The 25785-nt window shown below is 40.6% G+C and overlaps 1 protein-coding gene across 1 annotated transcript in view; it reads left to right on the top strand.

The window, feature by feature from the left end:
- Window positions 1-2230: 2230 nt before the first annotated feature.
- LOC124795074 (probable 28S ribosomal protein S16, mitochondrial) overlaps window positions 2231-25785 on the top strand; it is a 36625-nt gene continuing 13070 nt past the window's right edge. Inside the window, exon 1 of the mRNA XM_047258886.1 lies at window positions 2231-2421. Coding sequence (XP_047114842.1) covers window positions 2308-2421 — 114 coding nt within the window. The 5' untranslated portion in view covers window positions 2231-2307. The remainder of the gene's footprint in view (window positions 2422-25785) is intronic.

Below are 25785 nucleotides of genomic sequence, written 5' to 3'. Positions count from 1 at the left end.
TGTGCTGTGCAAATTAGTACAATTTTTCTTTTGCAGCAGATATGTATCAAGATACGGTAGCAGATATAAGCAACACACTAACTTTTTGAAGATGAAATTTGGATAAAATTGCAGCTTATTTTTGCAGCAATATGATACTTAATTTTCATTTTCTTTGTCATTTGCTAAATAACAATCTGGTAATAGTACCATACAGCCAGACATATTACATGTTTAATACATTGCAAGTATTAATGACAAAATAATACATATTTTTAATATTCCTTTCTTGAATGTCGAAATATCGCAGATTTAACCTTACTGTAATTTGAGCTGAAATTTATACGTTGTCATACATACATACATAGAGTGTTCATTTCAACTAAAGACATTGATATATCTCGAAAACTACAAATCATATCAAAAAAAATTATAATTCCAATTTGTTTGTCTTGGAGGACAACATCCAATGATGCCACACTCTACCCACCACCTCATCCCATGCGTGGGGGGGTAGGGGAGCTACTTTGAAACCTTCAATGAGAATACCCCCCCTTTTTATTGCAGATTACAATTCTATAGCAAGTCTACATACCTGTTGTCTGAAGTATTTTCGTCGTTTCGCCATAGATGGCGCTGTAATTAGAAGCATAGATATGTGTACACAATAGTAATTTACAACATGCTCCTCAATGGCCTCTGATTATCCAGTGGCACCCCCAACTCTTTGCTGCAAGTGTAGGACAAGCCAGTATTTCGTAATGTCTAAGTGGAAATTCCATTCGCAATGTTATATTGTTCTATCAAAGAGGGGGCTACTCGTTACCGCACCTTCACTGTGTAGCAATCTACGACGTATCATGAATGGCAGTACACTGTGACCGGAGCTCACATACCATGCAGACATAGAACAGATGGTGGGTCTAAACACTACAATATTTGCACAGTGTTTGTTGCCTGCACATCTACCTATCATTTGTAAAACAGATGTGTATGTGGACGATGAATGTTGCAACTACGGAACAATAAAATGGAAATGATCCGATCTTAGAGAGAACATAGAGAAATGTTGAGACTGTTGTTGCCTTGTATGCTTTCCAGGCAAATCTCGCTCTCATTTGTTCTTTTACAAGATTGTGAACGCCTTTATGCCTGATGGCAGCGTACAAACCAGCAAAAGGAAACGAAGCAAACGTGTTACAGGAGAAGTTAATGAAATAGCTGTACTAGCAGCAGTGCAACACACTCACAAGATAAGTGCCTGCAATTACACTGCAATTCCAGTATGTCTTTATATAGTACTGTCACAATACTGCATCATCATAAATATCATCCATACCATGCGCCACTGCATCAAGAACTTCATGACGCCAATTCGCATAACTAGCTAGTGCTTTGTGAATGGGCACATCAATAAAAGTAAACAACCATAACATACTTTACCGAGGTACTATTTCCCGATGAGTCTACATTCACAAATGGTGGGTCCTGAGTTCGAGTCCCAGTCCAACACCCAATTTTCATATGCTAGGAAGTTTAATATCAGTGTACACTCCAATGCAGAGTGAAGATCCCATTCTGGAAACTGTATTTTTCTCCCTCAATACAGAAGACATTTTTATCGTAGAAAAAGCTTTTTAAATCAAAATTACTTGGTCAATTTATGTTCTTATTTATACACAGTGTAAGATTTTTCTTTGTCCTGTGTTGCAAAACCTAAATCAGTTTCAGCTTTCAGATATTGGTCTCTGTTGTGGAAAAACTATAGGTAACATATCGAAGTCCTCACGAAACTGTCTAAAAGTGTCACGAAACAAAAGAAACAATAAAAATACTGATTAACAGTAGATTAACTTCCGATGTTAGAAGACGATGCCACTCTCCCTCTCATCATCAACACTTAGTTGCCAAGAAACACTGGCTTTTATGTTTCGCTCCTTTCGCGATGAGCAATGTGAACCGACCTGAACTCTGCATTCCCCTACTCTACGGACCATCCAACTCGATATGTAATGCTATTTAATAACATATATTCGTAAAGCTGATTACTTTATTAACTTTATACCAAGATTGATAATTCATGCACTTTATAAAACGCTATTATGTCACAAAATGTAACTTTTGCTGGCAAACTGACGAATATTTGCCAGAGGCCAAATCATCGTAGGGACAAACGAAATAATAGTAATAATAATAATAACTATGATCAGAGATTAGCAATATATGTACTGTTTATCTGTGGTCAGAGATTTACTTAGTAGAATCTGTTTACAACTTAAAAGAAGCTTTTGTTGATCAACAAACCCGGTTATTGATTAGATATACAGAATGGTGTTTCCGGCCAGCGGTGGTGCTAAGTTTTTAGCTGACAGCGCTAAAGTAATAAGATTTGCTCGTCAAGGATGTACAAACAGGCCTTTTTTCCATATTGTAGTGATGGAGGTAAGCATTAAATATGATTATAGGGAGGTATCCTTCCAAATACGTCTGTAATGTGCTTGTCGTCAAGGAATTACTCTTCCCTGTTTCTCACTTTTTGCGCCCAGTCACTTTTGTCCGCTAGTGATTAATAACGATTGAAGAAACTAATTTTATAGACATTTGCATAAACTAGTAACGCGTCCACATAGATTTCGTGCATCTATTATCCCCTCTTCGAGCAGAAGGATTCATATCCATCATCAGTTTCACGGAAGACGAAAACAAATTACTGATGATATCTAACGAAATTTTAGGGTCAGAGGAAGTGTCCGATTCCTGTAGATTTTTGTCATTTTGTTTGTTTTTGGATCGTGGTGTGTGTTTTTTTACTGTTATATTTAGCTTGTCCCCATCTTGCAAAAGATATACATGTCATGTACTGTGAGAATTTGGACTGTGGCTGATCTTTCTAGGCTGGCTTTACTTACTTCACGTTTTGTTTACGTCCTACTGCGTCACACGCATATTTACCATGGCAAGATGCAAAAAAGTGCCATTCAGCCTCCAACCCAACGTCTACTTTGTGGCTGCACAGATTTGAAAAATTCTTTTTGTTCGTATACTGACTACCACTTTCATCTGAAAAGCATATCAGCTTCTAACCTTGGGAAAATTTCCTTTTATGTAATTTATTACATCCTTTTGAAACACATGCACAGCCAAAGTGTTGTGCTCCAAGTAGTCGCTTAGAATGCAAACTGAAGAACTCCAAACTTCATCTTTTTCATTTTTAAAGTAGACAATAAATGGATGGTCATTGACCCAGTGGTACTGTTGTATTGCACCCTGAATCACAAATGTAAAATTTTCTGCAAAATTAGCCATCACTATGCATTCAGTTTCATGAAGTTGTGCTTTTCTGTCCTTCAAAAACGTACTTTGGATTGTAGAAACATAGTGGTGACTTTTGAGTTTTTGTAAGTTATCGGTTAAAGATTCCAAGTACTCTTCCTGAAATTTAACCGCTGTTATCACTTCTGTCCTGTCAGTTGTGACCCACTGTTTTAAGGTAATACTGTCTGGCATTTCTGGCCCTTACCAGGGCATTTATTACACAAACTCATCATGCAGTCATAACTGTTAGTGTCACAGACCATTAAATCTAGTAATTCTTTGTAGTTATGATCACTGATTTTTGCACCAGCAATCATCAGTTTGACATTTTGATGATATAAGCAAACACACACAGAGTGTGTCCCTGAGGATCCAGCCAAAATACACTACTTAGGGCAGAGGTCACTAAATTTTGACCTTCCAATTTTGCATTCAGGATGAGAATTTTTGAAAGCTACATAAAGTTCATTTAAATTTGACAGCACTAGTCGTTTCTGCTTTGTTACTTTAACTCCATTTATAACAACTCTTGTGCTATCTTTGCAACCTGGGCACATTCTGCTGTCTTTATCATCTTCAAATAACTGCTGGCTCTTTTTAATTGTTTCTTTACTTATACCTACACCTTTCTTCTTTCTTAAAACTGGAAGAATGCCATGCTCTTTCACTAATTTTTGGGTTAGTTTAACCAAACGATGAGAAACGTTGAATTCATGAACTATTTTTTTCTTGACCATGAGTCAGAGAGCAAACTTAACATTTTAACTTTTTCCTCATTAGATGTCACTGATCATTTAATTTTTAATTTCTCTGTTAAGCTCAAATATTCAGTGTCAGATGATGCTGGTGGTAGGTTTTCTTCTTCTTTAGAAATAATGTTGGTATCTGTATTATTGAAGCATGATTCCAAGTCTTTTTCTAATTTTGTCTGAAATTTGTTGTAGCTTATTTTCAATAGGTGCTTTTCTTTTTCTGCTACTTAATTTTATTATTTTCGAAGCAGGAGATACGTCTAACTAAGAACAAACAAAATCAAATATGCTAACAGCTTCCTTATTAGGATTATAAATGTCATTAACAAGGTTACATGATTCTGGCTCTGGATTCACAACAAATATTTTTGAGTAACAGTTTGGGCACAGGGAATTTCCAGGAATCACATTATGTTTCACTTGGGAAACTGTTTCACTCTCACATTAACAAGGACAAATGTTCAAGTTTTATTTCCCTCAAACATTTAGTAGGCCTAATGGGCGTCTTATGAACTTTAAGTGGATCACAGCACTTTCTTCCAAAAATGTGGTTGTACTTCAGAATATATTTCTTCTCATGATGCTCACACACTGATGTTACAGAAGAAATTACTTGAAATTTAAACAAAGTTTGTCTATCTTTATGAAAGTCATTGCCAGCTGTCCAACAGAGCACTCTTCATCCATGTTATTGCATTCCAATTAATCTCTCAAAATTAATTACAAATTACACAGAGAACAAAGCACATAACACATTCTACCCTCTCGATGAAGTTTTACATCCACTCTAACAGAGCTTTCAGAACAGACTGACTACAACAGTGCCACACTCAGCAGTAATTTACTTCTACAATGCCACATGCAGTAATAATGTACTTCTTTATTGGCAGTAAACTGAAATGTAAATGGGCATTTTTATGACCATAGAACAAAAGCGAATGCTCCTATTGTTTAATATTGCATTATTAAAAATAAATAAACTAAGTGAATATTGGTTGATAGTGTTAACTAAATATATATCAAAATTAAATTTTATTACAATGAAACAATAAATCATTTAAATAGCAACAGCCATAAGATCAGTTATAGAGTAATGTGAATTATTTCGGACTCATTTTCAAAAATTCATATCTTTGTTCACAGTCAAATATCAATGTTGAAATTTTTGCAGTATGTTGCTGTCATATAGCCTAGGTATACAAAGTGTGCAAAAATCATGTTTTTATATTCAGTCCCACCTGAGACAACTAACCCCAAACTTAACAAAAAATGAAAATTTTCAAATTTCAAAAATTCATAAAAATTTAAGGAAACATTTGTAGGTGTTCTTTCTCTGTATGCGGCTAGTAGTGTATGATATCTAACTGTAGGAAAAAAATAGACTCTCATAAATCACTCCTTGTTTATTATTTTGGGCCTAAAAAGTAGGCCAGCCGCTGTAGCCCAGCAGTTCTAGGCACTTCAGTCCGGAACCGTGCTGCTGCTACAGTCGCAGGTTCTATCCTGCCTTAGGCATGGACGTGTATGATGTTCTTAGGTTAGTTAGATCTAAGTAGATCTAAGTCTAGGGAACTGATGACCTCAGCTGTTCAAGTTCCATAATGTTTAGAGCCATTTGAACCAAACAAGTGGATTTTTGAAAATTTGGGTACCAAACTTTGGAGGTCATTTTGACTGGTTATTTTTGGATTTAGGGTATTTTGTGAAATATACAATGTTTCAGAGGACACTTTTCTAAAAGCAATCATGACAATTGCGATGTTGTAACTTAACCCAGTGCAGAGATATTAAAATTTTCGCTAATGTCTTCAGACTGAAAAACCGTTGTGTGTGTACAAATAAAAATGGTCACCATCCAGTAAAGATTCAAGATAAATTATTTTGAAAAATTGTTTTGAACTTCTCAAATATGGAGCAATCACATATAAAAAAATTAAAATATTTAAAAATGGTCAGCCAACCATCACTGGACCACTTCATATGGATTGACCCAAATCCTTGTTACTATGTGTATAATTTACATCTGCCTATCAGCAGTAAGAAGCACATGCCCATTGGCGTTCTCAGCACTGAAGTGCAAGGGAGGAAACATTCCTCTTTTCTTATTCCCACTCCCAGTAGAACATCGTAGCCATCGATTGACTTACCATCTACAAACTGTCTCTCTCTGAGATGTTTGAAGATTTTGTCTGGGGCCAGCAATTTAAATGATGACAGGCCTACATCAGCTTAATTAGTCATGTGTTGATAGCACATGGAATAGCTTCATCCTCAACAATAAGTGAATCAGTTTTAAATAATGGAAAGAAAAATCATTCCATTCAGTATATAATTAAATGAACATTTTAACTTTGGTTTACCCCCAGAGATATGTCTTCACTTGTCCATGGGGGAGGGGTACTCTTCGCCGGTATAATGTAGCATTACTTTAGTTTACCTAATGAAAGTACTGCAGGCCGTTTTCACTCTGAAGAATGAATGGATAGCTAAGTCAGCTAAAACATTAAAGAGTGGTTTCAGTTGAAAGAAAAATTACAAAGTGTTTTCACTTGAGAAGAAAAACCCACAGACTGCTTATGTGAATGTAGGCTTTCCCAGAGTATACTGCTGATGAAATCTTCTTGGGCTTCCATCCGGGAAACTGCGTCGAAAATCTGCAACGTTTCAATGAGTGTCATTCTCATCATCTACACCAGAAGATGATGGAAATGACACTCATCGAAACGTTGCAGATTTTCGACGCAGCTACCCGGATGGAAGCCCAAGAAGATTTCACCACCACAGACTGTTTTCACTTGAAAAAAAATTAATGAATATTAAGCCAGCAACTGACTGCCTGGATTCGAATCCGGGATCTCCTGGTGACTAGGCAGGTGCGGTAACCACTGTGCCATCTGGGACGCAGTGTTATCGCAACTGCATGGACTATCTAGTAACCTGAAGATCCCGAGTTCGAATCCCGGTCTGGTACATATTTTCGCTCGTCTCTGCTGATTCTGCTTACCGGTAATGTCGCATTGCAGCTGGCAGATTCCTGTTCCATTTGCATACAGTGTTTCACAGCTGCAGGATCTGCGTGGTGTCTGTTCTTTCAAAGGAACAGACACCATGCAATCATAAAACTGATAAGCCTGGCTGGGCTACGGATCCGCTTTCTTCAGTGTGAATGCACGAAAAAGCCTGACCGCCTATGGGAATCTCTGAGTACCAAATGGGAGTATAATGGACAGGGACTGCAGATGGGTGGTGCTCAGTGGGAGTATGGATTGGCTGTGAGGCATACCGAGATAGCCCATGCAGTTGCAATAATGCTGTGTGGTTACAGCACGTGCCTAGTAAGCAGGAAATCCCAGTCGGGTTCACATTTTTGCTCGTTGCCGCTGATTCCGATTAGTGACCCGCTGCAGCTGACAGCAGTTTCCCCCTTCCACTTACATACTGTTTCCATTCTGTTGCTGCCACAGACTGCTTTCACTGGGGGGGAGGGGGGAGGGAGTAAAACAAATGAATAGCAATTTAAATGACACGTAAAACTGCGACCGACTGACTCAGTTGTTTTCATTCTGTTACTCCTGCAGGCTGGTTTCATTCAAAAGAGTGAATGAGTAGTCCAATGAACTGAATCTATTGTTTTTATTCGGTTGCTTCCCCACACTATTTCCACTCAAAAGAATGAATGAATAATTCAACCAATAACTAAAATGACAACAGAATGAGTTGATTGTTTTGCAACGACCGAATGAGTCGATTTTTTTCATTCGATTGTTCCTACCATTACAAGTATGATGCTTATATGTCCTCATTGGAGTCATGCTGTATTGCATATATGCCTCAGCAACATTCTCAAATGGAAACATTTTGACTGCCTCTTATATGACAATATGATTGGGGAATATAAGTACTAGGAAAATGAGGTTTTCTCTGAAGTCTTCAGTAACATCAGGGGCAGAGTCTGGAGGTTGATATAAGATCCAATTACTAGTGCATTCTTGATAATAAAACTTGTCCAAACAATGTTGCATGCAGCTTTACTGTCGCGGTGGATTTGAATTCCTTGTCTGCTGCTACAGACACTCTCTTCATTTTCTATTAGCGTAGCCTTTTGAAATACATTTAGATTTACCTGAAAATCGCACTGCTATTGATTTTTGAGTTCTAGCCCGCTTTCTGTACCTAGTATTATGTGTGTGCTCCACTGTGTTTTGTGAACACTTCAAACTATGACAATTTTGTTGTGAATTCTTCGGCATTTGAGCAGAAAGATTTTAATGGTGTAACTTGTGGGAAGTATTTCTTTGGATCGTACACTAATATTTTGGGGTCTCCTAGATTGGTTGGAGACTTGGCTAATCTGAAAAACCCAAGACTGTATCCCAGGGTAGTAGTCTAGTGCACATCTTTCCCATTTAGGGGGCTCTACTGTTCTGAAACCTATAGGACAAGTCTAGGTAGCTGCAGCCCACCTTGTCATTGTCTCTGGCACAAGCCTCCCACTTGATTTAGAATGAGGAGGTGACAGTCAGTTCTGTGGATAATTCAGCAGATTGTGAATCTCATTGAAATTGCAAGTGAGGCTGGTCTTCTCCAACTTCTCTCTGAGTCTATGGAATAATTAAAGGACAACTTCAGAGCTTAGACTACAAGCATCATATTCTACACTTGGCTATACACTGTTCCATCAGTAGCTGTTGGAAAAACCCCTTCAGCACATTGACTTAGGTCTCCAGGCATAAATGCCGCATGCACAAGGTGATACTTTCCATCTCTCGCTGCCATTTCCCTGAGGGGTACCTTTATTTTCCTCATATTTGAACTTCTGATGTCTAATGGGCTGCTACCCTTTTCTGCTTGGCTCCACCTGACGTGAGCAAAAGCTGTCTTCCCAACAGATGAATTGTGCGTTGCTGACTGTTTCAGTTTCAGTGGAAGAAAGCATCTTGAATTTGGGCTTAGGGAGATGGATGTAATACCCTGAGTTCTTCCTGCTCTCCAATTCCCTTGTTCAGTATTTCTAGACCTACCACTGACAGGCAAATAGACGACTAGTGATAGGGCCTGTGCTTTCAGTAGAGGAGACAATATACACAAGAGAGGGTAGTAGTTGGAGTACCTTAGAAATCCCTGCCACAAGTCTTGTACACAGGAGAGGATAGTAACTAGTATACCTTTTTATCTGTGGCGCATGTCTTATACACAGCAGAGGTTAGTACTTGAAGTACCTTTGGTATCTTTGGCCCATGCTCTTGGAAGCCCTCATAATACACCCATTTGTAGCAGCTTCCAATCGCCTGCAAGTAGTCAAGACATTTTACAGCTACTTATGCACAGAACTTAAATCATTCTGTGCCCAAGAACAGCATTTGCAATGGAGCTGCAGTGTGGCTGGTGCAATGTTTTTCAGAACAGCAAAGAAATGACTTGCAATTTGTTATATTACAGCAATTACCAGTTCCCTTTGGGAAGTGAAGTGATTATCATCCATCCAAATTGTTTCTCTTGTGACAAGAGAAGAATCTGGAATAAAATTTAATGAGTCCTTGAGACTATTTGAAACTTTAAATCTCATACGTTTTTCCTCTTTTATTCATTTACTAATGGAGAAACCTGGCATTGCCCAGGTATTTATTTATAGCTGTGTGCCCATGCCTGTAGCATATAGCATCTGGCCTTCTGCTTAATGTTTATGATGTCATACCTCCTGAACTACGTATCATACAATGATATAATTTTGTAGGTACATTCTGCAGCATATGTGGATACTGTCTGCAAAATTGGTTGCAAATGGAGTTAGCAGCAATGAAGAAATAAATTTCAATGTCTTGCGTGATGCAGTAGTTTTTTTACACATCTAATTGTTTATAACATCATGTCTCCTGAATTATATGTCTTACAGAGATATAATTTTGTAATTACACTCAGTGGCATAAGTGCATACTGTCTGTTAAATATGTCACGGATACATTTTGTAGTAAAGAAGTAATGAATTATAATGTAACAGCGAAAAAGTAGTAAGCAATGAACATTTTTCCTTTCTTCATTTCGTAGGGGTTGTCAGTGAGGGGAAAAATGTTAAAGCTTTGCAATTATGTGTAAAGTTCGTCTGGGAATTCAGCATCACAGGCTACATTGCATTTTCATCCCCACCTGTTTGGTAGGTAAGCGGTTCTTACCTCCATGGTGATTGTTGATTGACAGTGAAGTATATGTGTACCAAGTTTTGTGGAAATAGGTCAAGTAGCATAGGAGGAGCTGTGGAACAGATACATATGGAAAATCCAGGATGGAATGTACCAATATTATGAGAAGGAAAGTTCCTACACACCGTATAACAGAGATACTGAGTCGCAGATAAGGGGGGACCACCTCTCACAATTAAAGCTTAGCTTTCGACCATTAAGGCCTTTTTCAACAGTAGACACACATATGCGTGCACATGCAAACCCCCCCCCCCCCCCCCCACACACACACACACACACACACACACACACACACACACACACACACACACACACACACACACACACACAGAGTCGTGTGGGAGGTGGGAGTTGCGTGCGCACATGTGTGTGCGTATGTGTGTCTATTGTTGACAAAGGCCTTAATGGCAGAAAGCTTTAATTGTGAGTGTCTTTCTGTTGTGCCTATCAGTGACTCAGCATCTCTGCTATATGGTGAGTAGTAACTGTCTTTCTCATAATATTGTTGAATGAAAAAATTTATTTTTATACTATGTATGGATATTTATTTATTTATTTTTTGTTTTGGTTCACTCCTCTGGACTCTTTAGCTGTACCATTTTTGAAAAAACAGGCCAAGAGCTTGTATTTAGTCAACAATTTTGCTATTTTAGAACAACAGTGGGTGGAAATCTTAAAATGAGCTGAATTGGGCACCTAAAGTCTTGCACAGAGTTTAGGTTACACACAACTGAATCCATGTTGGATCATGTGTTGATGTCAAAAAGATAGTTCTATTAAATGAACTGAATCCATGAAGTGAAATTTTTTGAGTTGTAAGCAATTAAAAATAAATAGATATTAGATAAATGGAGACTCTTGGTGTCATTTTTCTAGGTTTACATTTCATTAGACAGCACATTGTTGGCTGTAATACTTGATAATTTTTCATGACTCGAATTTGGAATGAATGTATACAAAGAAAGGCAGCATAAGCGGTGCTAGGTTTGTTTGGACAATGGGAGAAAGTCACAGAAACGTTAAATAAAACCTGAACTGGCAGATACTTGTAGATAGATGCCACCTATCCCACATTAGCCCACTAGTTCCTATATTCCCTTCAATGATCTCTGTGTTGCTGTCTGTCAGGAGGTGATGTCACCTTGGCATCGCCATTGGTCCTCTCTTCATGGGAATAAGCTACAGATTATTAACCCTCACCCAGCAGCTTGGACGACCTCCTCTCGGCCCTCCCACCAGGAGGAGGTCATTTCAACTAGGCTGCATATTGGGCACTGCATTTTAGCCATTGACATTTGTTAAGTGGCACTCCCACCACTTTGTACACATTGTCCCCAAGTTGCAGCTGTCCGCCACTTCCTGACGGAATGCCCATTTTTTAACCGTTTATGTCCCCACTTGGGTTTGCCGTCTGGGATATCGGCCATTTTAGCAAATGATGCGTGGGCTGTCGACTGCGTTTTACTTTTTATCCATCATAGCAATATGGCGAAGCAATTTATTTTTTAGTTCTGGACCTCCATTTCTGTTTGGTGTCTTTTGTAGCCCATTCTCCATGTCCTTGTTTTTAGCTGTCTTCTCCTACATCAATTGGGTTTGATGTGTAGTCGTTTTTTAACTCCTCTCTGTCTTCGTGTTCTATAGTTTTGACTTGGGCACATATGACTCCCATTGTTTTTGTGGCGTAAAACAAAACAAAACCTATCCCACAAAAGCCTACTTAACAAAGTTTCGTAAGTTATCATGAATTTCACAGTAGTTTGAAGAATGTGGATATAAATGTAGATACATTGGAGGATGTCTGTTAATTTTGTGCATAGTTGCTTGACATTTCACATTGTACCATGTCTGATTCTGTGGCTGTGTTGTGGTCAGCAGGTAGCATAAATTGCAGCACTCGTGTAGTGAAAGGACAGCAATGTGCCTTTCAGTTATTACAGGAAAAGTGTAGACTCTTATTCTCCGTGAATTCCTGGTGGCGGTGGAATATCTAATCCTGTCTCCTTCTACAGCTGTACTCTACAAACCACTGTGAAATGGATGGCAGAGGGTACTTCCCATTGTACCAATTATTGTGGCGTTTTCCTGTTCCATTAATCATGTATTTTCCTTCCTGCTGTCTGTTCTATTGAAAGAGGAGAGGAATGTTGTAGGTGATCGTTTGACAGCAGTTATGAGACAAACTTCTGTTCCTTAAAATCCACTTAGCTGTTCTTTGCTGATGGTATAGAATACTTGACAGTTGTTAGGAAATTTTCCTGTTCTATCAGTACCTTAGGTTTGGCTCTTTATTCCTTTCTTCCATTTAGTTCTTCTGGTTTTGTTTAAATCTTTTCAGTTCTGCATTTCATCTGATAGAAACACAAAATTATTTGCTCCGCCAAAGGATAGACTTTCTTCTAGCAATGTCAGATGACTTTGACATTAGTACATCATCAATCACAGTGGTACATCACATTTTTGGTGTAATTAGTTTGGTCCTTGTCACTGTTGTAATGTTGAAAAACAGTAACTTATGTTGTAATGTTGAAAAACAGTAACTTAACTGCAACTGCAGTTCATTCATTACCTATCTAAGCAGATTTCTTTTGGGTGTAGTTCTCTCTGCCAGACAGGAAAGATAATTGACACATAGATGGAAGGATAGATAGATGGAGGGTTGGCTAAATAGATGGATATACTATTTGTACCATAGAACCATGTGATAAGGTCTTCAAATATGTAAAGCATACTATAAAAACAAAAATACAAAATGCAAATTTGATAATGGTGAATCCTTGCTGAATATAAACAATGGCAGAAATGAAGGCAACAGTTCACTGTATCTTGAGAACGTCATTGTGACTTAAGCTGACATCATCTGCAATGTGTTTATTTTTAATCTACAGGACTGATATTTGGGCTCGTGCCCAGCTTCAGTGGGACAGTAGAGAAGGTAATTCAGAGTGTTGAAGTGTATATAGTTATGTACCTAAGTCAGCAGTTTTGTACAATATCTTGATATGGATATTTATACACTCCTGGAAATTGAAATAAGAACACCGTGAATTCATTGTCCCAGGAAGGGGAAACTTTATTGACACATTCCTGGGGTCAGATACATCACATGATCACACTGACAGAACCACAGGCACATAGACACAGGCAACAGAGCATGCACAATGTCGGCACTAGTACAGTGTATATCCACCTTTCGCAGCAATGCAGGCTGCTATTCTCCCATGGAGACGATCGTAGAGATGCTGGATGTAGTCCTGTGGAACGGCTTGCCATGCCATTTCCACCTGGCGCCTCAGTTGGACCAGCGTTCGTGCTGGACGTGCAGACCGCGTGAGACGACGCTTCATCCAGTCCCAAACATGCTCAATGGGGGACAGATCCGGAGATCTTGCTGGCCAGGGTAGTTGACTTACACCTTCTAGAGCACGTTGGGTGGCACGGGATACAAGCGGACGTGCATTGTCCTGTTGGAACAGCAAGTTCCCTTGCCGGTCTAGGAATGGTAGAACGATGGGTTCGATGACGGTTTGGATGTACCGTGCACTATTCAGTGTCCCCTCGACGATCACCAGTGGTGTACGGCCAGTGTAGGAGATCGCTCCCCACACCATGATGCCGGGTGTTGGCCCTGTGTGCCTCGGTCGTATGCAGTCCTGATTGTGGCGCTCACCTGCACGGCGCCAAACACGCATACGACCATCATTGGCACCAAGGCAGAAGCGACTCTCATCGCTGAAGACGACACGTCTCCATTCGTCCCTCCATTCACGCCTGTCGCGACACCACTGGAGGCGGGCTGCACGATGTTGGGGCGTGAGCGGAAGACGGCCTAACGGTGTGCGGGACCGTAGCCCAGCTTCATGGAGACGGTTGCGAATGGTCCTCGCCGATACCCCAGGAGCAACAGTGTCCCTAATTTGCTGGGAAGTGGCGGTGCGGTCCCCTACGGTACTGCGTAGGATCCTACGGTCTTGGCGTGCATCCGTGCGTCGCTGCGGTCCGGTCCCAGGTCGACGGGCACGTGCACCTTCCGCCGACCACTGGCGACAACATCGATGTACTGTGGAGACCTCACGCCCCACGTGTTGAGCAATTCGGCGGTACGTCCACCCGGCCTCCCGCATGCCCACTATACGCCCTCGCTCAAAGTCCGTCAACTGCACATACGGTTCACGTCCACGCTGTCGCGGCATGCTACCAGTGTTAAAGACTGCGATGGAGCTCCGTATACCACGGCAAACTGGCTGACACTGACGGCGGCGGTGCACAAATGCTGCGCAGCTAGCGCCATTCGACGGCCAACACCGCGGTTCCTGGTGTGTCCGCTGTGCCGTGCGTGTGATCATTGCTTGTACAGCCCTCTCGCAGTGTCCGGAGCAAGTATGGTGGGTCTGACACACCGGTGTCAATGTGTTCTTTTTTCCATTTCCAGGAGTGTATGATGTAAGGTTATATTTGTATAGTCAGGGAGTCCAAGGAAGAATGGACAGTATTTGAAGCTATGACAGGAACAGTCATTAGAAGCAAAAAAGTCTAGCAAACATGCACTCTTAACATGCATATCTTAAGAGCTATGAGCCCTCATTTATCTTCGATACTGTGCAACATGTCACATCTCTTCTACTGAACTCATAACTCCTAAGTGCCAAAAAGTTTTATATGCAGGGCATCCACAGCTGCTGCAGGTCGTGATGAATGAAAATACTGATGACAGCTGATAAAACTTAGTTTTCATTGGTCACACTACTGGTTTCATGGCTTACAGCCACATCTTCAGGTGCACAGAGCGAACAAATTTACTGGCCATTCAATGCATGTGAAGTATCTATAAGAAAAGGAAATAGTGCTGAACACTAAAACCAATTTCGAAGATACAGCTAAAGTGTATTTAATGTTGGAAATAATGCAAGACGCTAGGTGCAAATTAGAATAAACTGTGCAGGCCACTTTCTTACCATCACAAACCAGACACAGAAGGTCCAGCTTGCAAGAGTAGGCCCTACCAACCAGCCACGAAGCAGCACTGATTTCCCAGGTAAATACCACCATGTGGACACTGTGTTACAATATAAATGTGACTAAGAGAATTGAGTTGCTCCCTTATGATACAGTTAACCGTACAAGTTATCAAAGTTTGCCAAAATATTATGAGTCCAACTGATTATTCAGTGTGTCCTGTATGCTACCTTTTTTGTATCTAAAAATTTCCACTTCCTCCAACAATTTCAAAACCTGGCCTTTTTCTTTTCTATGAAGGATTACAAGATTTTCAGCAAGACTTGCTCTGCTATGCCCCTCTTCCCACAAGTGTGAGGTTAATGCAGATTTGGAATTTTTAAAATTAAGATGTTCCTGGAATCTTTTACTACAGGCTTTTTGTTGGGGGTTGGGGGGAGCCTATTCTTGAAAGCTGTGCCTTTCATGTCTGGTTTGTGATGCTAAGAAAGCAGCCTACCTAGTTTATTCTAATTTGCAGTTACAGTCTTGCACTATTTCCAGCTATGTTTGAGCCATATCTTTGAAATTGATTTTAGAATTCAGCACTGTTTCTTTTTCTTATAGATACTTGCACATGCAATTAATGGCCAGTATATCAATTAGATTTACCTTCGTCTGTTTATTTTTTTAAATACTTGCAGTATTCTCTGAATGGCAATACCTTGACTGAAAATGTTGTGTTCATGTTTGCTGGATTTATGGAATAATTTTTATGAGTATAAGACTTTAAACAATCTGTACACAACAGCACAAATTTGCAAATTACGAGGGTCACTCCAAAAGAAATGCCCACTATTTTTACAAAAATACAGTTTTCATTCTGCATGTGTGAAAGTTTTATAGTGTGTAGATACATCCTTCTCGCTTGTTTTCAAACTTAGTTCAACCTGTTCCCGTGAGTGGCGCTGTCACAGTATGTCTTCAAGATGGCTGCTACACTTGACGTTCGTCAGAAGCAACGTACTGTCATAGAATTCCTGTGCTGTGGAAATGAGACAGTGGGAAACATCCACAAGAGGTTGAAAAAGGTGTATGGAGATGCTGCTGTCGATCACAGTATAGTTAGTCAGTGGGCAAGCAGGTTACATGATGAAAGCGGGCACGGCAATATTGAGGATTCTCCTCACAGCGATAGACCTCATATTGCACACACTCCAGACGGTGTTAGTTAATGAATTGGTGACTGCTGACAGACGCATCACAGTGAACGAATTGTCACGCTACGTTGGGATAGGGGAAGGAAGTGTTTGCAGAATACTGAAAGTGTTGGCATTAAAAAAGGTTTGTGCCAGGTGGGCTCCCAGGATGTTGACAGTGGCTCACAAAGAAACAAGAAAAACTGTATGCAGCGAACTTTTGGAACAGTACGAGAATGGTGCAGATGAATTTCTTGGAAGAATTGTGACAGGTGATGGAACATGGCTCCATCATTTTTCACCAGAGATGAAGAGGCAATCAATGGAGTGGCATCATGCTAATTCATCCAAGAAAAAAAATTCATAACCACACCCTCTGCTGGAAAAGTTATGGCTATGGTGTTTTTTGATACCAAAGAACTCTTGCTTGTGGACATCATGCCAAGTGGAACCACCATAAATTCTGATGCATACGTGACAACACTGAAGAAACTTCAAGCTCGACTGAGTCGTGTTCGACCACATCGGCAAAAGCAGGATGTTTTGCTGTTGCACGACAATGCACAGCCACATGTCAGTCAAAAAACCATGGAAGCGATCCCAAAACGTGGATGGACACCCACCTCTCCATGTGACTATCATCTCTTTGGGAAACTGAAAGACTCTCTTCGTGGAACAAGGTTTGAAGGTGATGACTCCCTTGTGCACACTGTCAAACAGTGGTTCCAACAGGTTGGTCCAGAATTTTACAGTGCGGGTATACAGGCATTGGTTCCAAGATGGCCTAAGGCAGTTAAGAGGGATGGAAATTATGTGGAGAAATGAAAATATTGTTCCTAAAGGATGTATCTACAAGCTGTAAAACTTTCAAAGATGTAGAATAAAAGATAGATTTTAAAAAAATCCTGGATGTTGACCTCCTTCTCTCTGATAGCTCCATCCTCACTTCTGTCTACATCAAATCTACCAACCACCAATAGTACCTGAATTTCAACAGTTGTTATCCCTTTCACACCAAAAAATCACTCCCATACAGCCTGGTTGCCTGGGAAAGGTGTTTCTGTAGCGACAAGAACTCCCTTGCTCAGTATGCTAAGGGTCTCACTTAGGCCTTCACGGGCAGGCACTATTTCCAAGATCTAGTCCACAAAAAGATCTCCTGTGCCATTTCCCCTCACACCCACAATCCTCTCATTACCCCCAAGAACCATTCAAAGTACCACCCTGGACTGGATCAACTGAACCACGTCCTTTGTCAGGGCTTTGATTGCCTATCATCATGCACTGAAATGAGTGACATCCTACCCAAGATATTTCCCACCCCTCCTAAAGAGGTGTTCTGTCACCTTCCCAACCTCCCTCACGTCCTATTCCATGCCTATGCCCCCTCCCAATCCTAATCCCTCGCCACAGGGAAGACCCAGGTACAAGACGTGCCCAATCCACCCAGTCAGCACCTCCTTTTCTTGTCCTGTCACAGGCTTTTCCTATCCCATCAGAGGCCGGGCCACCTGTGAAAACAGCCAAGTCTTATAGTAGCTCTCTTGTAATCATTGCACACCTTTTTATATTAGTATGACTACCAACCAGCTGTCTACCAGGCTGAAGAGCAACGTAGATCACCCTGTGGCACAACATGCAGCTGAATATAACGTGCTTTGCTCTAGAGCACTTGGCTGCAAAAGGCAAAGGCCCTGAGTTAGAGTTGCAGTTCGGCACACAGTTTCAATTTGCCAGGAAATTTCGTATCAGCGCACACTCTGTTGCAGAGTGAAAATTTCATTGTCATGTATTATTAAACTAAAAAACTATTAGTTAACTTTGCTGATATTTTACCACATTTGTTAGATTTTTTAAATTTCAAAGATGTTGTGGTGAACATTAGTACTTATGACGTAGTGAGCAGTTCATATTATGTTACTATTGTTATTTATAATTGCCAGTTTTAGATATTACAAGGAAAAATGTACTGAGCCCTATAACCACCATCTTTTCTGTAACAGATACACTCCTGGAAATGGAAAAAAGAACACATTGACACCGGTGTGTCAGACCCACCATACTTGCTCCGGACACTGCGAGAGAGCTGTACAAGCAATGATCACACGCACGGCACAGCGGACACACCAGGAACCGCGGTGTTGGCCGTCGAATGGCGATAGCTGCGCAGCATTTGTGCACCGCCGCCGTCAGTGTCAGCCAGTTTGCCGTGGTATACGGAGCTCCATCGCAGTCTTTAACACTGGTAGCATGCCGCGACAGCGTGGACGTGAACCGTATGTGCAGTTGACGGACTTTGAGCGAAGGCGTATAGTGGGCATGCGGGAGGCCGGGTGGACGTACCGCCGAATTGCTCAACACGTGGGGCGTGAGGTCTCCACAGTACATCGATGTTGTCGCCACTGGTCGACGGAAGGTGCACGTGCCCGTCGACCTGCAACCGGACCGCAGCGACGCACGGATGCACGCCAAGACCGTAGGATCCTACGGAGTGCCGTAGGGGACCGCACCGCCACTTCCCAGCAAATTAGGGACACTGTTGCTCCTGGGGTATCGGCGAGGACCATTCGCAACCGTCTCCATGAAGCTGGGCTACGGTCCCGCACACCGTTAGGCCGTCTTCCGCTCACGCCCCAACATCGTGCAGCCCGCCTCCAGTGGTGTCGCAACAGGCGTGAATGGAGGGACGAATGGAGACGTGTCGTCTTCAGCGATGAGAGTCGCTTCTGCCTTGGTGCCAATGATGGTCGTATGCGTGTTTGGCGCCGTGCAGGTGAGCGCCACAATCAGGACTGCATACGACCGAGGCACACAGGGCCAACACCCGGCATCATGGTGTGGGGAGCGATCTCCTACACTGGCCGTACACCACTGGTGATCGTCGAGGGGACACTGAATAGTGCACGGTACATCCAAACCGTCATCGAACCCATCGTTCTACCATTCCTAGACCGGCAAGGGAACTTGCTGTTCCAACAGGACAATGCACGTCCGCATGTATCCCGTGCCACCCAACGTGCTCTAGAAGGTGTAAGTCAAATACCCTGGCCAGCAAGATCTCCGGATCTGTCCCCCATTGAGCATGTTTGGGACTGGATGAAGCGTCGTCTCACGCGGTCTGCACGTCCAGCACGAACGCTGGTCCAACTGAGGCGCCAGGTGGAAATGGCATGGCAAGCCGTTCTACAGGACTACATCCAGCATCTCTACGATCGTCGCCATGGGAGAATAGCAGCCTGCATTGCTGCGAAAGGTGGATATACACTGTACTAGTGCCGACATTGTGCATGCTCTGTTGCCTGTGTCTATGTGCCTGTGGTTCTGTCAGTGTGATCATGTGATGTATCTGACCCCAGGAATGTGTCAATAAAGTTTCCCCTTCCTGGGACAATGAATTCACGGTGTTCTTATTTCAATTTCCAGGAGTGTATAAAATTCATGAAAAGCTATAGAGTTCCAGCTGTGTGGCAATGTTAAGTTCCGCAATGTTTCGAACAGCACCATACGCATAATCTTCTGGTGAATTGGTGAGTTATTATGGATATCACGATATCTGTACTAGCGGCACACCTCCCAACCTGGCTGTGAGTGGCAGGGTACTGTCCAGGCAGTGGGCGGGGAGGGTGTAAGGCTGTGATGGCGAGTGTAATGAGAGGGCTGGAGGCAGCACTTGAGTCTCAATCTGGGCATTTTAGATGTGTCTTGTATGCAGGATGATACTGGCATTAGCGTGGGATTCTACTCTGAGTTGAGTTGCTATCCTGCATCCTTATTGACCAGGTTCTTGCAAATCCTTATTAAGGGTTCCTTTATAATGCTGTTACAAAAGCCAGTTGCTCAGCACAGCACCTTGGTGTTCTAAAAGTCAAAAATGTGGTCTTCCTTTGTGATGTGCTTTGCTACTGCTGATTTCCTTGTGTGTCTTAGTTATACCTACCTGATGTGCTCCTCACAGCATTTTGAGATACAGTGCTGCATTTGGCGAATGTGTTGGTGGCCACATTCACAATAGGTATTGTGTATTCCATGTATATTCAGTTTTAGTTGGTATTTTGCAGAGCCAAGGTATCCTTCCATCTTCGGTGGTGATTGGAAGATGGTTTTTATCTTGGATTTATGAAGCACTCCCTCAATTTTGGCTGAGAGCAGTCTCAAGTAAGGAAGGAAAGCAATTCGCCTGTGTTCTTACTTCACTTTTTGGATTGCTGCTCCTTTTCTCTTTGCAAATGCCTTACTATCCTGTGTTTTACTGTACCCATTTTTGCCAAACACTTCCCTCAGGGCTGGAAGGCTTTCATTATCACAGATGGTGTGCACACTATACACTAAGGTGGCTAGTGTTGTCTGCTGTTGCACTGGATGGTGGCAGCTTGTTGCATCCAGGTACAGGTCTGTGTGGATCTTCTTCGTATATACTGTATGGCTGAATGGATCATCAGCATTCTCATTTATTGGAACATCCAAGGAAGGAAGACACCTGTTGCACTCTATTTCCATAATGTATGCAGTGCTTTGATGTTGTTTAGATGGACCAGTAACTCATTCAACAGCTGTCTGTCATGCTCTCTCACCACGAAAGTATTGTCAGTAGAAGTTGCTGGGATTTTGGTGACTGGTTTGAAGGTTCAGTTGCTCATAGCATCCCGTGTAGAAATTTGTGATCCAAGGAGCTATTGGGAATCCCATGGCCACTTCATAAAGCTCTCCATTGCGCCTGAAGTAGGTGGTCATCAGTGCATGTTCAAAAGGTTTAACCATTTGCAGCTTGAAATGTTGAGTAAGGAGCACCAAAGAATCTTGAAGAGATACTTCTGTGAACAATGGAATAACATCAAAACTCATGAGCAGTTTACCCCTTTGTAATCACATGTCCTTAGGTACTTTCACGAAATTGGCCGAGTTCTTTACATGGTGTCTACAGTGTTCCAAAAGGCGTTTTAGAAGTGTTGCCAGCTATTTGGCTAGTCCATAATTGTTTGAGTTAATGGTGTTAAGTATTGGACACAGAGTGGAAGAAGGCTGGAAAAACACCTGGAAGCTCTGACTGCCCATCTTGCTTTCCATGCGTGCATCACATTGGCCCTCTCAGGAAGGCCCTAGACATTGCTATTACACTTATATAAGCGGAACACCATGTCAACCCTGGCAGTCAGTGCTTTCAACACCTGATTACGAGTGGTGGAGTCAGCTGTCGAAAGCTAGAGGTCTTATTCGAAGTGCCACGGCTTGCAAACTGAGAAGATGTTATTGCTACTATTTTTTTACTCATAATCAGTTTGCTTTTTTTATGGTTTACTTTCTTCAGTATTTTGCAGTGTGCTTTGTAATGCGCTAAAACATCAAAATGTGCTGTTTGTGACTGGCAGATTGTCTTGCAGTATACCTTTATTCCTTGAGTAATCCAGAGCTTTTTGTAGACTTGAGTCTAATATGAAATACTTCTGAGAAAAAATAGTTTTCAAATAAGGTGTGAATTTTAATAAATATGTTGACATTAAATTAGTTGTGTTTTTGTCATGTCAGTGAGCACTGTATACATCCCTCCAGTTCAAGTGATCACTGGAATTGAAGTTGTTGGATATTTTCTTCTGTATGGTATATGAGAGTGCAGGAGCACAACTAACACTCAGTGATACTGAAATGCATAATTTTCCTGGTGTTTAGCATAAACAGGCAGCATCTTGCAGTATGTGCCTGCCAAACATTTAGCCCTGGATGAAGATATTGTAAGATGAGCCTCATAGCAAAGTGTGTGCATTTGCGTCTTTATAATGTGAATGGTTGGGGGGAGTTCCCAAAGCTCAATAAAAGCTGCACTGTCAAGATGCCGTTGAGGTGGTATATGCACACAATCCATTACTTAATAAATTAGTTGTGCAGCTACTTGGAGACAAGTGATAAGTTTCGATGACAAACACAGCAGCTCCATAAGTTGTCCACTTACCACTGGGATTTTGCTGTTTGTAAGTTGTACCTGCATTTCAGCATGGCAGTGTTTGAAAAGTTTATCAGTTCTTGCTCATAAAATCGATCTTGTTTCTGCATAGCGAAAGCTATCCCCTCCATAGCTCACTTATTAAACTTGCAGATTGTCACTAGAATTGTTTGGAATAAAATCAGTTACCAACAGAAATTTGTACTCTACAGGTCATAATCAATGAACTGAGTTGGAAATGAATGAAGGTAACAATGACATAACAAATCACAATGTGCACCTCTGTAATTTTATTCTCTTGTAGTTCTTACTGCAGCTGGGACTGATACAACAAAATACCTTTCTTTATACTGAAGTTAAGTTGTAGCAACCTGAAATTTGGTAACTGACATGGTTAATCATGTGGATCTTAAATTTTTTTACATTTCTTGTGCTTACTTAGGGTGCTGCGTGGTCCCCCCCCCCCCCCCCTCCCACTTTTCTTATGCCAGTCATATAAATACATACATGTTCAAAAGAATTTATTGCTAGAAATACATGTATTACAAACCTGCATGCAAGTACTACTTTATATACATATCTTTATTTTTTGTTGACATTGTTTTGGATTCTTTAAGACAGAGAACAATAATTGCCAATTTTGGGGATATAGAACTCAGTAAATTAACAAATGTTGTATAGAGTCAAAACTGGTTATTACGACGTCAAAGGGCCTGACAGTTTACCCTTGTTATAGCTGATAGTCACACAAACAGGGCTTCTGCCTTCTTTCTTGATAAGTATTTCATGACTATAAATTTTAGTCTGCCTTAGTGTTAATCCTTCAGAGGGACTGAAGAGGACTTTTATGTTTATGCAACAAGTACAGCAATAAAATGCCAGTAAAATGCAAAAACCTTTAATAAGTGAAGAATGAAGTAGCAACAATGTAAATTGTTCAATAATGTTGAACATGGTTTTGGATATTGAATGAGATAAAATGTTGAGCACATTTAAAACTTGCTGTAAGTGCTGTATAGTTCAGTAGTCACAAATGACACACCAGCATTCCAGTTACTGTATTATAAAAATGAGTCAACAGTAGCAAAATGAAAAGACAGAATTTGTTATATAAATTACACAAAAGTGTACACCATCTCCTACGTTTATCTTTAAAATGTTCTACAAATTTGATATACTGCAGCTAACACATTGAAAATTCTAACACACATAACCACAAAACATCAATAATGAATACACTATCTTCTTCTATACTTTGAAAAAATAACACACACTGGAAGTTAATTTTCTAGTAGTCTATGACCAGAGAGCAGACAGTGTTGTTAAGTTTTTTAACCAGTTGACTAAACTTTAAAATGCAGTAGAGTAATGCATACTACAGCAGACTTTCCTACTTAAGGTAATCAGTTGTTGGCTTTCAGCATTTAAGATGTGCGTACACTGTTTGTATTTGACAGTGTATTCATTTTGATGCCTAATTTGAAACCATCAATCCTCAGAAAACAAGTGTTTGAAAATAAGCATTACATTGTTGTCAGTACTCCCCAAATACATAACAAACAAAAATGACCATGGACTTTATAGCTGATATATCTCTCCGAAAATGGAATAAAAATACTTCATCTTATGAGATAAGTCACAATAAGTGATGTTGTACTAAGCTATCTTTTAAATATAGTGTTTACATAGGATTTAGATGGGACTGTTAGTTTTTGCTGTTATAGCTAATACATCATTAAAAGCAATGGCTCTATAAACAGTATCGACTGTATTTTCATCCACTAATTTATTATGGGATAATATTCTGGGGTAGCTCCTTACTTGGGCAAAAAGTCATCATTGCACAAAAGAAAGTAATAACTGTTAGATGTGGACTTCATCCAAGAGTACATCTTGCAGGTATTTCTTTAAACACTTGGGAATGTTAAACCACAGTGTCACAGTACCTTTGTTCACTTATGAAATTTGTTGTCAATCCATCTGAGTTTGAGAGCAACAGTAGAACGAAAAATGACCTGCTTTACCTTTTAATGAGTCTATATTTGGCACAAAAAGGTCCTGTTGATGAAGTCCTCATTATAATGGTTGTCGTAAGTACAATCTGTGAAAGAAGTAACTAATTGACTAACCAGGTACATTTTCATGTTGAAATGCTTGTCCTGGTGTTCAAAAGTGCACTAATTGCCAGTAAAATTAATAACATGAAAGGAATTTTTTGGAAGCCTTGCCAGCATTTTAGATTGTTGAAGGAGCCTAACTATACAAGATAGTGCCCCATAAGATGTAATACACGAGAATACTAGCTATCGGTGACATAGCACTGAGTGATACGAGCCTGCTGATGTGGAGATGTACCAATGCCTTCCCACACCATTATATTACAAGTGACCCTACTGCCTCTCCCCCAGCCACTGGTGGAATGTGTCCTCTCTCCTCATCACCATAACAGTCATAGACAATAATTGTTTGAGTTAGTGCAAAAGTGACATTCATAACTGATGGTGATGAAACATCACTCATCAGCAGGCCATTTGTCTCCTGGGTACTTCACCACTCCAAACAGTCACCTTTGTTGTGCTATCAGTGGCACAAGGTAGTCTGATCACTGGTGCAGTATGCATGGGGTGGTGTTGTAGTAAGTCCATTAGTTGCCCACAGAAGACGAGCAGATGCAAAGGAGTGAACAGGTACTTGGCACATGCAAAGGAGTGAATATATGCTTGGCACACAATACAACTATCTATCCTCTGTGCAGTAAGGCTTCACCAAATGGAATCTTGAAAGTCCATTTCACATTCTAACATCCTATATGACTGGATACTGCATGCTTTTGTTGATAACCACAACTTGGCAATCACACCAACCTCCTCAAACCCCAGAAGTTCTTAATAGAAAGCAGTTGTCAATAGATCTTGCTTCTGATTCACTGTAATCATTTACACAAGTATTCTCTTTGTTCTGGAGTTTACTTCCATTTTTCATATGCTTTAATTCATTCCCTTTCTCTTTTACTCCTTTTTATTTTTAATTTTTCTTCTGTTTTTCAATCAATATTTGATCATATCATCTCATTACTATTTTCTTTGAATTTGCAATTTCTTGCTCCAAATACAAATTTACTTTTAATAAAGTTGCTTGAGTTGTGGGTTTACTTCTATGAATTATTTTTATCATTCTTGTAACTACAACACTGTCTCTAACTTAAACATAATGATATTTACAGAAATTTTAATACATAAAAATTCTTCATGAAATGGCAGGTACTGAAACTAAGTAATAGCTTACCTCTAACAAGAAAGCATTGTGCATGTTTTGTGTCAATTCACAAGGAAAAAAAAAGCTGTGCAGATATTATTGAAAGTAAATTAACGTGTACACTGTTATAACAAGAAATGTATATTAAATGCTTTTTGATGACAGTATCGCCATATATGATAGAATATTTTGCTTATTTCAGCTACTTTAACACAACT

Source organism: Schistocerca piceifrons, chromosome 4, assembly GCF_021461385.2.
Source record: "Schistocerca piceifrons isolate TAMUIC-IGC-003096 chromosome 4, iqSchPice1.1, whole genome shotgun sequence".
NCBI classification, from domain to species: domain Eukaryota; kingdom Metazoa; phylum Arthropoda; class Insecta; order Orthoptera; family Acrididae; genus Schistocerca; species Schistocerca piceifrons.
This window is presented reverse-complemented; position numbering and strand designations above follow the sequence as displayed.